General features: G+C 41.4%; 1 protein-coding gene across 3 annotated transcripts in view; it reads left to right on the top strand.

Annotated features, from left to right (window-relative positions):
• Trio (trio Rho guanine nucleotide exchange factor) overlaps positions 1-16,267 on the top strand; it is a 348,717-nt gene that overhangs the window by 236,977 nt on the left and 95,473 nt on the right. For all 3 annotated transcript variants that reach the window (XM_029557993.1, XM_029557991.1, XM_029557992.1), the window contains exons 30-33: positions 196-386; positions 2,153-2,254; positions 6,602-6,744; positions 7,243-7,342. In XM_029557993.1, coding sequence (XP_029413853.1) covers positions 196-386; positions 2,153-2,254; positions 6,602-6,744; positions 7,243-7,342 — 536 coding nt within the window. The remainder of the gene's footprint in view (positions 1-195; positions 387-2,152; positions 2,255-6,601; positions 6,745-7,242; positions 7,343-16,267) is intronic.

The following is a 16,267-nucleotide window of genomic DNA, read 5'->3' as shown; positions in this document are numbered from 1 at the left end:
TGAACTTGGGAAAAGATATACAAAGTGGTATTTTAGGAAGAATTACCCTTTGTGAGGAGAGTCAATTGTATAGATCATAGTGTCAAAGAATTGATGGGAAACAAATCTAAGGTCTGTGATGGGCATTTTACAAATGAGTGAGTCATGTTTTAGTTTTCTTTTGAATTGATTTGCCTGCTTTTTTTCATGTTGTAGGGTTTGATGAAAACATTGAGTCTCAGGGAGAACTCATCCTGCAGGAATCCTTCCAAGTGTGGGACCCAAAAACCTTAATTCGAAAGGGTCGAGAACGGCATCTCTTCCTTTTTGAAATGTCCTTAGTATTTAGTAAAGAAGTGAAAGATTCCAGTGGGAGAAGCAAGTACCTTTACAAAAGCAAATTGTTTGTAAGTATAGGCGTTCAGAATTTCAGTCTACAGGTAATATGATTGCAACCTTTTTGTAGGTGAAGAAAATTACTGTTTGTTACCTTTAGTTTAACCCCCTCAAAGTACTCTAAAATGTATAATGTTATCTTCTTGAGCCAAGTTCTCTGAAACCCTGAGTCCACTAGAGGGGGCATGCTGGTCTTTCATGGACTTGGGAAATCGTTCCTAAGGCCCATAGCAGCTCCCTGCAGGATGAGAAAACGCTGTAGGAGGAGTAGATTGAAGTGCCCTAAGCAAGCTCTCATCTCATTGTAATTAATTTTTTTAATCCATAAACACTGGAAAATATGCAGACAGTCATACTGGGTGGACTTAAAACAGATTCTTAATGATGAAGATTAATTTTTAGTGTTAAAAATAAATTTATGAAAAGTAAATATACAAATAAATTTACAGTTCTTTATAATAACAAAATATTATTATTAGAGAAAACATACGTGACCAAAGGTAGTGTTTCAAAGATTCCACATCCCCACCCATGTACAGACCTCTGGAGTGCTCCAGCAGTGTATTTTCATTCCTCTCTAATGTCATTGTGCTTCTGAGGAGAGACGTTTGCCTGCTGCCATTTCATTGCTGTCCCGCACCAGCCAGCCACTAGCTCTCTATAACCATATGCTTACTCGCAGGAAGTCTCATGCCAAGGAGAGCTCTGGTCCCCTGAACGTCCTTCCATCTTCCTCAGGGTCATTGCCCAGAGGGCTGACCACATAGAATTGCTGAACAGAGTGAGGAAGAAGGAAGAGCAAGGATCAGATGACATGAAGAAGAGCTCAGCATCCAGAAAGAGCCAGAGGACTGTTGAATTGGCTTTTTTGAATGTCATATCTCTTTAAGATGTTGATAGATGTCTAAGATGTCTAACATTTGGATGATGTATGTTACAAATCTTGATGACATCTGCACATCAATCAAATTCCCAAAAGAATAAACATCCCCAAGTGTTGCAGTCATATCAATAATCTGGAATCTGCACATTCATAGTAATGGCTTTCATGCCACTGCCTTTGGCTGGCATCCTGTTCAAGTTGATCTTTCAGATCATGTCATTGCCCTTTATCAGTTTAGGTCAGACTCCAACTGGAAATTAAAGATACAATCTTTCTGGCTAATACTCTCACTAGCTGGCTTTAATCTGCCCTAGGAGACCAAGCTTGTCTCTTTTAGAAACGGATACATATTTGCTTAACTTATATTTTAAAAGTTAAGATTCCCTCAGAGGATGCCTTTTGAGCTCAGGATTATGCGTCATTTCCTTTGCTTGAGGGAGAAAGCATGAGGGATAAATTTGATCATGGGAGAGAGGACAAAGGTGCTGTGTTTTGCATATATCACAGGCAGATATTTTTTGTCTCTTAACCCTTAAAATGACTGGTGAAATACCAAAAGTTAATGCCACTGATGAAATTAGAAAATTGCTGAACTCTTCTTTGTTGCCCTCTGTGAAAGTATGTCAGTAGTCAAAAATCTATCATGTCATTTTGTTGCATATAAGGCTGGGTTTTTTTCTTCTGTGTGTTCTGCTTTATGAACTGCATTGCAATCTCCAGAAGTGCTCAAAGGAGGTCAGTGATGAAAACTGTGGCCCAAGAGAAGCTTTCTTCATACTAACTAACTAAAGGAGTTAGCATGACCACCAAAAACCAAAGTTGGTTTTCTTTGTCTCTGTTACACATCCTGCCAAAATTAGTGTTATCTAATTGTACAATTGTCTTTTTATCTAGACTTCAGAGTTGGGTGTCACAGAACATGTCGAAGGAGATCCTTGCAAATTTGCACTGTGGGTGGGGAGGACACCAACCTCAGATAATAAAATTGTCCTTAAGGTATGTTAATTTCTAGCTGGGGGATTTGCTGTGTGAAAAGTTTATTGTGGCAGTGCATGCTTTTTCTTGTTGAAGTATACAGATTTCCATATCATTCCTTTTTATGTTGCTCTATTAGGATTGGTGATACACACACACACACACATATACACACACACACGCACGCATGCACACACACACAGGCTAGTAGTATTCTGGTGATGGTGAAATAATGAGCTAAACTCTTGTTTGCCTTCTGTAAGAGCAAGTAAAGGTAATCTTTTAAAAAACCTCCTGCCATTCTAGTCTTATAAAGAATTAGTTGATTCTGCAAGAGATAGGGCAAGTTGAAATATGGGGGGAATGAGATAATTTGACGGTATTTGGATCCCCTCCCCTATCCACACCTCCCTCTATAGCCCCCCACCCAATTTAATGTACTCAAATATATATAATACATCCTTTCAAGTCTGATCTGTGTCCTCAAATGTTCTTCATGTGTGGGTCCATCCACTGATCCACCAAGAGTCCCATTCTTGTTAAGACACTGTCTTTCCACCTCCTCTTCCACAATGATCCCTGAGCCTTAGGAGGTAGATACCTGTTCAGTGGAAGGGAACTCATGTGTGGTACTGTAAACATGGACAAATACACATGACTAGAGAGGTCATATATATCTAAGAGAAAAACCTGCTTTTGCCACATTCCTAGACCAATAATTTCTTCATTCTAAATATGTATCCTCATATTTACATATAAGTGTACCTTTCACCCCTCATCAAAGAAGATTCTTTTTGCAACAGATGGAGACATTTATTGAGTTACAGAACTGGGCAAAGGTAGAGAATAAATATTTCTGAGACACTTAACACTGAATGACACATCTTCCATGCAGGCCCTACCCTTAGGATGAATGCATCTCTCACCTCTAGCCAGAAAAGTTTCCTTATACAGCCGATGATAATTAATATAGAAACCCATAATTGGTTGGTCAATGTGCAGAGAACAGGAAGCCACAGAGTGCTTATCCCTGAATAGGACAGCTATTTCAAACTTCTACCTCAAAAAGGTCAGGGATCATCCTGTGACTTTTGACTGGAAATTGAGGTCACGTGCTAAGACTCTTCACAGCATTCCTAGCCCTTTTGTTTTCTGGTTTGGGAGAAGAGCAGAAATTTTGATACTGATTTGTTTGTTGGTTTTATATGCATGCATGTTTACCTGCTTATCTGTATATGTACCACATAAATGCAATCTCCTCAGAGGCCAAAAGAGGGTGTTGAAGCTCCTGGAACTGAAGTTTCAGGAAATTGTGAGTCAGCCAATATGGGTGCTAGGAACTGAACCCAGGTCTTCTGCAAGATCAGTGAGTGCTCTTAACATCCATCTCTTTAACCCCTGATACTGTTATTTAAAGTTCAAAAACAAGGCAGCTAATTTGGGGTATGAAGATTTAGGGAAGCAAAATGTTTTTAAAACTTTAAGGGGCTGGGGACGTGGCTCAGTCTGTAAAGTGCTTGCTACAGAAGCATGAAAACCTAAGTTCAAATCCCCCAGAACCCAAATAAAAAGCTAGGCTAGGTGGCATGTACCTGTGATCCCAGTACCTAGGAGGCAGAGACAGTAGGATCCTTGGGACTTGCTCGCCAGCTAGTCTGGCTGAATCAGTGAGTTCCAGGTTCAGTGAGAGACCATGTCTCACAAAGTAAGGTAGAGAACACTCAAGTATAGACACCTGGTATCAGCCTTTGAAAGGTCTTCATACATATGTGCACGCTAGTGTGTACACACACAAACACACATACGCCTACCTTTAATTTAAACTCTGTTTTGAGTATATTAACCTTTCCTAAGAATGGCAAAGAACTCTAAGGGTATCTCATGTGCTAAGCCTGTCTATATTTCAGAAAATACAGATGGAACTGTCTCGCTGCACTATCTGGAAAGACCATAAGTGGCTTTGGGATGTTTGAGGGAAAATGTAGCTTATAATTTTCAGGATTTTGGAGAGAAGTCAGAAATGAGATGGGTCTCTAGTATGTGACTTGCACTTAAGCTATTGTGTCTTTTGCATATCTTTTCATCTTGTTGATGTTTCCAGAAACTGTTGTTCATCTGCACATTATTCTTTGAGTGTTTACTCTTTAGTGACACTGTGGAAGTCATTATGTTGGATCTTAATTCACATGTTCACAGAGGATTATTTGCAGTGTATATGTGATTGCCCACTCAGTGAGTTCTTATTAGTACTGACATAAACCCTGTAAAGCATAAATTGTATTGATTTTAAATAACTGAATTGTTCTGTGGTGTGGCAGTTTGAAAGAGAATGTTCCCAATAGGCTCCAAGTACTTGTATATTTTGTCCCCAGTTGGTGGCATGCTTGAAGAGGTTTTATGAGGCAGGCTTTGAGCATTCGTAAGCCTTGCCAGATTTCCAGTTTTGCTCTGCTTCCTGTGCCTGCTTGTGATCCCTCAGCTTTCTGCTCTGGCCACCTCTGCTTCCTCGCCTTCCCCACCATGATGGACTCTACCCCTCTGAACCATAAGTCAAATAAACTCTTCCTTCTATAAGTTGCCTTTATCACAGTGTTTTATCACAGCAACAGAAGAGCAACTAATACATAAACTTGTTAAAGTATATTCAAGACTTTAAAATTTTTCTAGACAGTTTTGGATAACATGTTTTGATTTCCAAGAAGGCCTGAAAGGAAATGGTGTATGCTTTAATTCCAGATGCTTTGGATGGTGGTAGTGGGGAAGGTGGTAGAGGTGGTGGTGGAAATGTACTGCAGTAAGGCTGCAGGTGTAAGTGCTGTGTAGATTTTGGTGATGGCAGTGTAGGTAGTAGAAATGATGGTAAAGGCTGAGGCGAAGTGCAGAAGATGGTAGTGCTAATGACAGCATAGATGGTGTCAGTGCTGTGAGTTGTGAAGGTCTCTCGGGTAGTATAGAAGGCGGCAGTATGCAGATGGTTAGTAAAGGTGGTAATACAGGCATATGGCAGTATGATGGTGGAGGTGATGGGCAATCATGGCAGTGACGCTGATGGTCGTGGCCTCATAGTAGTAAAGCAAAGGTACCATCCTTTTCTTTTTGAATTGTCTAGAAAGGAAAATTGTGTTTCTAAAACCTCAGACAGTTTGAGATTACTCTGAATATAAAATACATTATTCCCTTCTTTTAGCAAAGTGATCCCATTTACTCAGTACTATTTATGTATAATTGATATCTTTTAATTACTCTCTATTAATGTAATGATCAATTTGCATGAGAGTTGTCTTTATTTCTGAAACACAGTTTTCCTCATTTGTTTCCAAACTACCAAATGCTCTTTTTCAACTACTTTGATTAATCTTCAAATATTTTTATCAGGCATCTAAATTTCCATAGATCTCTTATTTTCTAAGTTTTCTCCTTCATTCATTGTCCCATTACCACTCTAAATAACTGTAAAGATGATTAACACATCTCACAGAAAGAGAGCTGTCAGTTTTAGTTTCTTTCCTAGCATGGACTTTGGTTTTGTGTCTTCAAAAACAAGCTCCTCAGTGTGAGTCAAGCTGTCCTCCCTCATGATGTCTTCTGCCCCACGGTCACTCTCATCATTTTGGGGGAATTATGTAAATGTCACTGAAGATGGGTGTTTTTCATGAGGAAATTAGAAAATAGTTACTGGTGTCTAGAGCATGTTGAAAGAAAAAGAAACAAGGAGAAACAAAACCCTCAGTTGAGGTGGAGGGAAAAGAGGACAGGGGCTGCCCTGTGTGTTCCCTCACCAATACTGACCAAGTCTCATCTGTTGGTGCCATCTCCCTGAAATTGTGGTGGGATTGAGGTAGACTTAGCACAAGTGATGAGCCGTGAGTGACTTTGTGGCCTTAGGCATGGTTCCTGTGCACCCACCTCTGCGTTCCATGCCGAGGCCCTCGCTGGCACTGAGGAGGCTAAGAAGCAGGCATCCCAGGAGTCCAGTGGGCAAACAGCATGGAGGAACTCATTCACATTCCCTGCCACTGACTAATGAATGACTTCTGCCTAAACGGCCCAGCAGTTTCAGTTTGGGAGTGGCTCTGAGTTTTTATTTCCCCAGGGCCGCTTAACGGGGCTCGGAGATGAAGAATGATGGATTACTAGACTAGTCATATCTGTAATAACATTCTTGTAAAAGAAAAATGGTTTTAATGAAAAGAATATTTAAGATTAGAGTCATTTGCTTGGTGGTAAATTAAACATAAGATGCTGTTGCTTTTCTGCTGAGAAGTTGAAAATGAAAAACTCTGGGAGCAGGGGGAACCTGGGTGTGGCTGGTACAGGTTGTGAAAAGGACCCCCCTCTGCCTCCTGATGGCTCTCCCACCCTGTTCAGGCTTCCAGTATTGAGAACAAGCAGGACTGGATAAAGCACATCCGCGAGGTCATCCAGGAGAGGACGATCCACCTGAAAGGAGCCCTGAAGGAGCCCATTCACATCCCCAAAACAGCACCAGCCACAAGGCAGAAAGGACGGAGGTGAGTGTGCCACAGTCCTCGATAATACAGACTGGATTGTAAGGCAGGGCTTACTTAAGTTCTTCTCAAACACTGTGAGGTATGTGTTTTTTAAAATACATGAAACTGCTTTGTTAAAACAAGAGGCTCCACTGGCTGAAAGTCAGCAAAAGGGTGTGTGCAAAGCCTTCATTGTTTTCCCTTCCATCATCCAAGTGCTTCATGAAGCATATGAATAAGTCTCACGTGTGCCCTGACAAGTTATGAAGTACCTAGACCTTTTTGCCTTTTTATGTCTCAAATGGAAATGAACTTATGGGGTTTCCGTTACAGTGAGAATTCAGTGGGATGGTATGTTAGAGGCTTAGCACCTTGTCTAGGCAAAAGCTGCACTCAAAACAGAATGGCTCATCATCACCGTGACAGGAAGGATGACAGTCTGACACTTCTTCCAACAGCTGAAAGATGGTCTTTACCAATCCAGCAGTGTCAGGAATTGAACATTCTTTGTTCTTCTAGAGATGGGGAGGACCTGGACAGCCAAGGGGATGGCAGCAGCCAGCCTGATACGATTTCCATCGCTTCCCGAACTTCCCAGAACACACTGGACAGTGATAAGGTGAGCTGCCACCAGCAATTCTCTGAAGAGGCCGGTATAGCTCCTCACTATGTGGTGTGGCCTGCCTCTTCTGTCTGGGTATGGAAGTGTAGTCTCCATAAGCAGCTGCTGGGTTCTAGGAGTGGAGGCACGGTGGAGGTTGGGCAGTCTAAGTGAGACTAGTGCCAAGGGCCTTTCTCGACCACGAAGCCAGCTTTGTACTAGTCTTCGGGGGCAGTCTGCATTTAAGCCTTTGTATTTTATTCTTAGGCCATTGAATCTGTTATTTAAAGTTTTACCTTGAATTCTATATGTAAAAGTGGAACTACTTTGACTAAGGCAGAGGTACCCTGAAGTGCTTCCCTCAGAAAACTGGAATTGCCTTCAGCAATGACGACCGCTGAGAGGACAGGGCTGGTTTTTGTCTAAAGCATGTATGCAGGCATGCCTATTTCAGGGTGGCCCATGATTCTGCTTATAAAATTTTAAAAAGGCAACATAAATTGACATTGCAGCCTGGGATCATGGTTTGTGTGAGAGACAGGACATGAGAAGTCCTGTGCCAGAGCCTCTGGGAACGCTTGTCTTGATGGCTGTTCTGTTCCTTCTGACGAAAGCATCTGTCCTAGCTCTAAGGTGCTAGGCAAATCCTTTTCTAAAAAAAATGCCAAAATCAGTATCTAAGTTGTTTCCTTTCATCTGCATCTGTTCAGAATTCACAAGTTTCTCTGTTCAAGCTGTGCTTCATTACTGGCATGTTGGCTGTGAAATTTTGATTCCTATAGTCCCCTTGTCCTCAGAAGCAGCAGTGTCCTGGCCTGTCTTAGGAAGGCCGGTATTGGGTGTCTGATTCAGATGCCATATTTAGAAGGCCCAGACTTGGGCATTTCTTACACAGGTCTCAAGATTCACAGTATTTGAATTGTAGTTTCCAGAACAGAAGGAAATAGACTTAAAATGCTGCTGTTCTATAGTGGTCTCCTTTTCAGAATCCTTATAGTGTAAGTAATTGCATTTGTTTTTCATTCTACTTTTCAAATGTACTAAATAGTAAATCCTGAAACTTAAGAGTACCTCATATAACAGGACTATAGAATTCTTTAAGAAGTGTCTTTTTATTTTGTTCAGGGCCTGTTAGTAGTAGTCAGCAGATATTTAGTCATCATGGCAGTGGTAATTAAGAAGTGAGATAGATGACATGTGCAGCTACTTGGTAGCTAAGAACATTTCCCCCTCAGGCCATTTAGTTTAGAAAAATACAGTTTGAACTTGGAACGATTTTGCTAGAAATTCTGTTTCGGACTTTTGCTCTTTGCTTTTAACAATCACAGAAGTTAGCCGGTCAGTTTTCATGGGCCTGCCACCTAGAAGAAAAGGCAGACAGAACAGCTGCTAGTTGGGGCAAGGATGTCCTCTTACATTCAGGCAGTCTTACAGACTCTGAGAATCACTGCCAAGCCCAAGTTCACATTCTTCTAAGATGCACTCTTAGATCAATTCTGGGTTTACGGTTTTAAAATTCATGATAAGTCATTGGAATGAAATTGCCAAGTAAAAAGACTTTTACGGAGACTGACCCAGAAAACAAGATCATGTGTTTTTTCAGATCCTTCACAAATAAGTAGACAGCTGTGGTGTGGAAATGTCCTCTCCATCCCAGAATAGGCTCTTGAGTCTCCAGCTCGCCATTTAGTGATAGGTTTGCCCGGTGCCACACCTTGTATACTGCCAGATGAAGAATTCATTTGCCAGAGTTCCCTTCCTTCACCTCCCAGTGCAGCTCTGGTTCCCAGGATGTGTCTATTTTAATGTGATAAGATTTATGTGAACTTGGAGTAAAGCAGGTTCTGTTTGTACCCCATATATGAAGAAGAGTAATTACATACCAAAGTATAGGTTTATAGTAATCAGTTATTTTGCCTTGAGAATCAACTGGGATATTAGAGTTTAAAAGAACTCTTAATATTTTACCTATGAAGATACTTGTTCTAGTTTGCTTTCTGTTGCTGTAGTAAACACCATGATCAGAAGTCACTTGGGGGAGGAAAGGGTTTATTTTATCTTCCAGGTTACAGTCCATCATTGAGGAAAGTCAGGGCAGGGACTCAAGGCAGGAACTTGGAGGCAGGAACTGAAGCAAAGACTGTGGAGGAATGCTGCTTATTGGCTTACTTCCCCTGACTTGCTCAGCTACCTTTCTTTTATAATCCAGGCTCCCTGCTCAAGGATGGCACCTCCCACAGTAGACTGGGCCCGCCTACATCAACCAGAAATTAAAAAAAAAAAGCCTCACAGATAAGCTCACAGGTTAATCTGGTTGAGACAGTTCCCCAGTTGAGGCCCCTCTTTCCTAGTGTCTCTAGTTTGTGTCAGGTTGACAAAAACCAACCAGCACAACTGGCCCCTGTCAACTTGAATCACAAACACATCACTATGAAGCCATTCGTGTTTCTCCTCAGTATCTTATGTTAATCCAATATTATAAAATACAGTACAACTTTAAAAGTTATACAGTCTCTTAAAAACTTCCAGTGCTTTAAAAGTTCATTCTCTTTAAAAGTCCAAAGTCTCTTAGTAGGGGCCTCTTGTAAAATAAAAATACAGTTTGAACTTGGAACGATTTTGCTAGAAATTCTGTTTCGGACTTTTGCTCTTTGCTTTTAACAATCACAGAAGTTAGCCGGTCAGTTTTCATGGGCCTGCCACCTAGAAGAAAAGGCAGACAGAACAGCTGCTAGTTGGGGCAAGGATGTCCTCTTACATTCAGGCAGTCTTACAGACTCTGAGAATCACTGCCAAGCCCAAGTTCACATTCTTCTAAGATGCACTCTTAGATCAATTCTGGGTTTACGGTTTTAAAATTCATGATAAGTCATTGGAATGAAATTGCCAAGTAAAAAGACTTTTACGGAGACTGACCCAGAAAACAAGATCATGTGTTTTTTCAGATCCTTCACAAATAAGTAGACAGCTGTGGTGTGGAAATGTCCTCTCCATCCCAGAATAGGCTCTTGAGTCTCCAGCTCGCCATTTAGTGATAGGTTTGCCCGGTGCCACACCTTGTATACTGCCAGATGAAGAATTCATTTGCCAGAGTTCCCTTCCTTCACCTCCCAGTGCAGCTCTGGTTCCCAGGATGTGTCTATTTTAATGTGATAAGATTTATGTGAACTTGGAGTAAAGCAGGTTCTGTTTGTACCCCATATATGAAGAAGAGTAATTACATACCAAAGTATAGGTTTATAGTAATCAGTTATTTTGCCTTGAGAATCAACTGGGATATTAGAGTTTAAAAGAACTCTTAATATTTTACCTATGAAGATACTTGTTCTAGTTTGCTTTCTGTTGCTGTAGTAAACACCATGATCAGAAGTCACTTGGGGGAGGAAAGGGTTTATTTTATCTTCCAGGTTACAGTCCATCATTGAGGAAAGTCAGGGCAGGGACTCAAGGCAGGAACTTGGAGGCAGGAACTGAAGCAAAGACTGTGGAGGAATGCTGCTTATTGGCTTACTTCCCCTGACTTGCTCAGCTACCTTTCTTTTATAATCCAGGCTCCCTGCTCAAGGATGGCACCTCCCACAGTAGACTGGGCCCGCCTACATCAACCAGAAATTAAAAAAAAAAAAGCCTCACAGATAAGCTCACAGGTTAATCTGGTTGAGACAGTTCCCCAGTTGAGGCCCCTCTTTCCTAGTGTCTCTAGTTTGTGTCAGGTTGACAAAAACCAACCAGCACAACTGGCCCCTGTCAACTTGAATCACAAACACATCACTATGAAGCCATTCGTGTTTCTCCTCAGTATCTTATGTTAATCCAATATTATAAAATACAGTACAACTTTAAAAGTTATACAGTCTCTTAAAAACTTCCAGTGCTTTAAAAGTTCATTCTCTTTAAAAGTCCAAAGTCTCTTAGTAGGGGCCTCTTGTAAAATAAAATATATTGCATATTTCTTATTCTAAGAGGAAAGAATTAGGACTTAAAAAACAATCACAGTTAAGCAAATCCGTAGTCTAGCAGTGCAGGTCAGTGTCCAGCATCTGGACTTACTAATGGTTTTCTGGCCTAAAGGGCTTGGGCAGCTCCATTTTTCTGGCTTTGCCATCCACAATACATAGCTTGTCTTCTCGGCTCAAGCTGGCTCTATTCCACACCTGCTGCTGTCCTTGATAAACATCCCACAGTCTTAGCAGCTCCAATATCCCGCACCCTTACCAGTGGCTTCTCTTGGCCTCTCAAGGTACCAGTCTCGGCTTCTCTCCATGTCCCTAAAACCAATACCCCTGGGGATGCTTAGATATTACCAAGCTCTGCTGCTGGCTTGAGATGTAGCCTTGGCTCCCTCTGGACTACAAATTCTATGTCTTGACCCTGAGGAATTTCTTTACAGGAGATTTTGCCTCAGTGTGGCTGGTCTTTTCTTACTCATAGCTGATTTTTCAGTCCCAGCTAAGCAGCATTGATTGTCCCAGTAAAGCAAAGATTTCACTTCAGTGGTGCTGTTCTCTTGTTAATAATAACTGATTTTTCAACCTCCATTAACCAGAAACCACAGGTTCTTAATTCGAAAATATCACACAAACAGCCCCAGTAAAGTCCTTGCTTCCATCTGAACCATCACAAGCCAGGCCTCCTTGTCTGCATTTCTCCCAATATTTTTATCTTCCAAGCTCCCACACAACACCTGTTACACTGTTAACACTCAATGGATTTTCTAGCCAAAGCGCCAAAATTTTTCCACAGTCCCTCCCCATGAAACAACATGGTCAGGTCCTTCACAGCAATAGCCCACTCTCTAGCACCAATTTCCCTTTCTATTCTGCTGTTATGTTAAATACCATGACCAAAAAGCAGCTAGGGAGAGGGTTTATTTCATGTTCTAAGTCACAGGCCGTCACTGAGGAAAGCCAGGGTAGGACCCTGGAGGCAGGACCTGAAGCAGAAGCCATGAGGGGAATGCTGCTTACTGGCTCACTCAGCTACTTTTTGTTTTTTTATTTTTATTTTATGTGTATGACTGTTCTGCCAGTATGTGTATCAGCTCACCCATGTCATGCAGTGTCCACAGAGGCCAGAAGAGGGTGTTGGATCCCTTGGAATTGAAGTTCTGGGCAGTTGTTAGCTGCCATGTGGGTGCTGGAAACCAAACCAGTGTCCTCCACAGGACCAGCCAGTGCTCTTAGCTGCTGAGCCAGTTCTCCAGCCCCTCAACTACTTTTCTTGTATTGCTCAGGCCCACTTGCCCAGGGATGCCACTGCTCACAGTGGGCTGTACCCTCCTACATCAATTAGCAATTAAGAAAATACCCTATAGACAGGCCTACAGGATAGTCTGATGGAGGAAATTCCTCAATTTTGGAGGTTTCTTTTTCACAGAGGACTCTATTTTGTGTCAGGTTGACAAAAACTAACCAATATAATAATTCACCAATTGCCTGTTTCTTCATCCAGTGTGCTTTCTCTATAAAATCTACTCCAGAGCTCAGCAATCCCTGAATGGTCACTTTACATGGCTGCCTCCTCCCTAGTTTGGGAAATAAAGTTAGTGTGGCTCACAGCCACTCAGGAACAGTCATCCTAGATGCCATGGCTCTTTACAATCTTGAAGTGGTGACACACCAAGTCCTTTTGTATAAGTAAGTGTGGCATACCTTTCCTTTAGTACCTCTCGATGACCAGGGGTCATTGACAGGCTGTAATGCACAAACCAGGATGGTCTGTGTGCCTCTTCTGTTAGAACTGAGCAGTTATCTTCAGCTCTTGTCTTCTGTTGGGAATGAGAATGGCCACATGTGAGATGTGGCATCCAAAGAAGACACAGGCATCAGCCCTGATAAGAAGGAAAGGGGTGTTGCTCTCACTGTACATGTGTTCATAAGTTCTTCGCTTTGGAAGGTTTTTTTGTTTTTGTTTTGTTTTTTTTTAAGTCATTCTATTTGTGCTTCTCTAGTAGAACATTCCAGGGCCAAGAGATGACTCAAGAGAATGCATTTTGAAAGTGAGGGACTGTATCCTGCCCTGAATCAGCATGTGCTATATTCTGTTTCTCCCAACATGACTCAGCCAGCATTCCCTGTTCTCCAAGAACTGCAACGGTCTCTCTACGCTACATATTGCAAGTTTAAACAGCCTCTGGTGATGTGGGCAGATGGGTCTTACAAGGGAATTGCTTAATGATATTCTGCCTGTTTGACTCAATTTATGATGCCTGTTATGAGTTAGTTGCTATCATGGAATTTGGTTTCAATTCAAAAACAGGGTGGGGGAGTATATTTTATACTCAGCCTCTTAGAGATTTCTGAGCGAATGTTACCTGCCAGGGCTGTTAGTAATCCTCAGATGAGACAAACAGATTTAGGACAAGAGTCAGCTAAGAAGGGGGTCCTGGAAACACCCTCTTTCCAGGGAAAAGGATTGGCATAGCTCCGTTAGGCTGATCGGGACACAAGCCATGCTCCATGAGCTCATTTCCTCCTCTGAGAACATTAGTTTTACAAATACGTCATTTTTTTGTTCCACATGTGAGTTTAGGATCAATTCTTGATGATAGTCATGGTACTTAAGCTGATAAAATGATCTTTTAAGAAAGGAATTTGGGTTCCAAAAAAAATCACATGCTTTCCAAAATCTTGTCTCATTGTCCTGAGCACATCTCCCAGAGGTAAGGAGGAGAGCGCAGAGCCAGCCCTGAGGCCCAGAGGGGAGGAGGCCAGATGATGGGCAGAGCCAGAGATGGAATGTGGATTTAATCATCTGACATCTTCCAGACCATGTTACTTTATACCAGAGCTGAATGTAGAACTGAATATCTTTAGGATGTTAAAGAAACATTTTAAAATTATTTTTTCACTGTTACCTTATTAGTCTCTGATATATATCATTTAACTAAAATCTGTGTTAGGAGAAAATAGAAAAGCTTGGGAATCAAACAACTTGACCAAAGCAAGATGAAGCATCCTATGGTGTCTCCCAAGCCAGCATGGTGACTATCCCTTTGGGAATGCAGCTCTTTCTAAGGAACACAAAATTGCCTTGAGATGGGCTCTTTACATGAACTCCACTTAAGCTTATTGCATGCATATCTGAATCCACGTATTTTGTTTATTTTTTATGAATCCACATGTTTTAAAAAGTAAATGGTAGCAGTTCTCTTGGTGAGCTGCAGTACTATGTCAGGGACATCTGTTTCTGTGCAGTTTTAAAAGCCAGCTTTTCTGTCAGTGTGGCATACACCGCAGGGACTTGTTTGGATCTGTAATTATAATCAAGGTTGCCTGAAAAGTAGCTGATGCCAGTGCATTTTAAAATCCAGCTTACCTCACAGTCTTGAGCAAGTACTGTATCTATTTGAAAATGCCTGTGTCCCACCTGCTGGGGAAGGACTGCACTCCTCTGTGTGGACCTGCATCCACAGCCTGCTCTTGGGGCTCCCCTGTCCCTGCTCAGAGAAGGTGCTTGACCACTTGATGTGCCCAGAGCTTTACATTTCCTGGGGTTGGAGTAGGTTTGCCCAACATAAGCACAGAATTGAATCACTTGAGTGAGTTGTCCACACATTGGGGTGTCGTTTTCACCTCCCACAGGGAGCACTGGGACCTGAATTGCTCTTCCTCTGCTCAGAGTACAGAAAAGTGATGGAGGGAGTAGCATGTCAAAGAGTAAGCCATCAAGAATGAGGGCATCAGTGACCCACACCTTTAGCCTCCGTGTGGCCTCTGCCTCCTCTGCTTATACACTTGGGCAAACTACTAAGTGCTCTGTGCCCAGTTTCTCTGTCTGTTCATATGGATAATGCTGCTTCCCTCATAGCACTGTGAACACTGGGACCGCACACTGTGTGTATAACAGTGCCTCGCATGTGAGGAACCCTGCATGAGTATTAATGGTCTCTGTGATAAGAATGGCTCCCTGCTCTTTGCCAGTTGGCCATTTGACCTCCATTACCACTTCTGCAGGTTACTGTATGGGCCTCACTTTCCTCTGTCTGGACGTTCATCATCACAGTGACACAGGGAGCCTCTTGTTGGACACATTTTCCTAGCTAGTCATCTCTCATCTGCCTGAATTAGCTGCATTGTGGCACCTCACAAGTAGTTAAGCTGAAAATGCTCACAGTGTGGGTTCACTCATGCACATAGTCCCATCACAACCACAGGCCTTCTTTATACAGTACTTGTTTTCTTGTTTTTGCTAAATCTATTTTTCTTTTTTTTATGTATGATGAGCATTCTTTTAGTAATTATATGACATTTCTCATGGGTATACTATAGAATGCAACACAAACTGGTGTCAGATATGGGGAAAAACAAGCCATATGAGTCAGTCTTCCTAATAGCCCCATGGGATAGGAGGTATTCTTTTTTTTTTAATTATTTATTTAATAACCACATACTTAGAAGAAGCATTTCATTACAACAGCATAGACATATTCAGTAACAATTTCCAGAGCTAAGATGCATCTCTTTCAAAATTGGCTGTAAATTTATAGGTTTACAGTTGAATTATTACAGTTATACAATATTATACTCAGTATAAACCCTATAAGACATAACTTTAAATGAGGTTTTAACCTTTAAAAAAGATCTCCATTATTAAAATATAGTTTCATACAGAAAAATTCATCTTTAATGCAATTGACATTAAGATGTTTGCACATGCATTTCTAATCTCTATATATCTGATTATTACTAGTCACAGTCGGTTATTTTCTAAGCTCCTTGGCATCTGAGCATGGATATAAAGTCATCAAGTAGATTTCAATGGTAATGTTTTTCACATTTACTAATTATTAAGGAGAAAATTTTTATGCTTTGAAGAATTATTTTAATCATTTAACATTTTTAAAATTTTTTAATAACTACATGATTAGAAGAATTTCACTACAGATTTAAAGTATTCAGTAACACACTCCAGAGCAAGAGTACATCTCTTTCACAAGTGGGT

Source organism: Nannospalax galili, unplaced genomic scaffold, assembly GCF_000622305.1.
Source record: "Nannospalax galili isolate Female #2095 unplaced genomic scaffold, S.galili_v1.0 scaffold207, whole genome shotgun sequence".
NCBI classification, from domain to species: Eukaryota; Metazoa; Chordata; class Mammalia; order Rodentia; family Spalacidae; genus Nannospalax; species Nannospalax galili.
The sequence above is the reverse complement of the archived record's forward strand: the minus strand, read 5'-3'. Positions and strand labels throughout refer to the sequence as shown.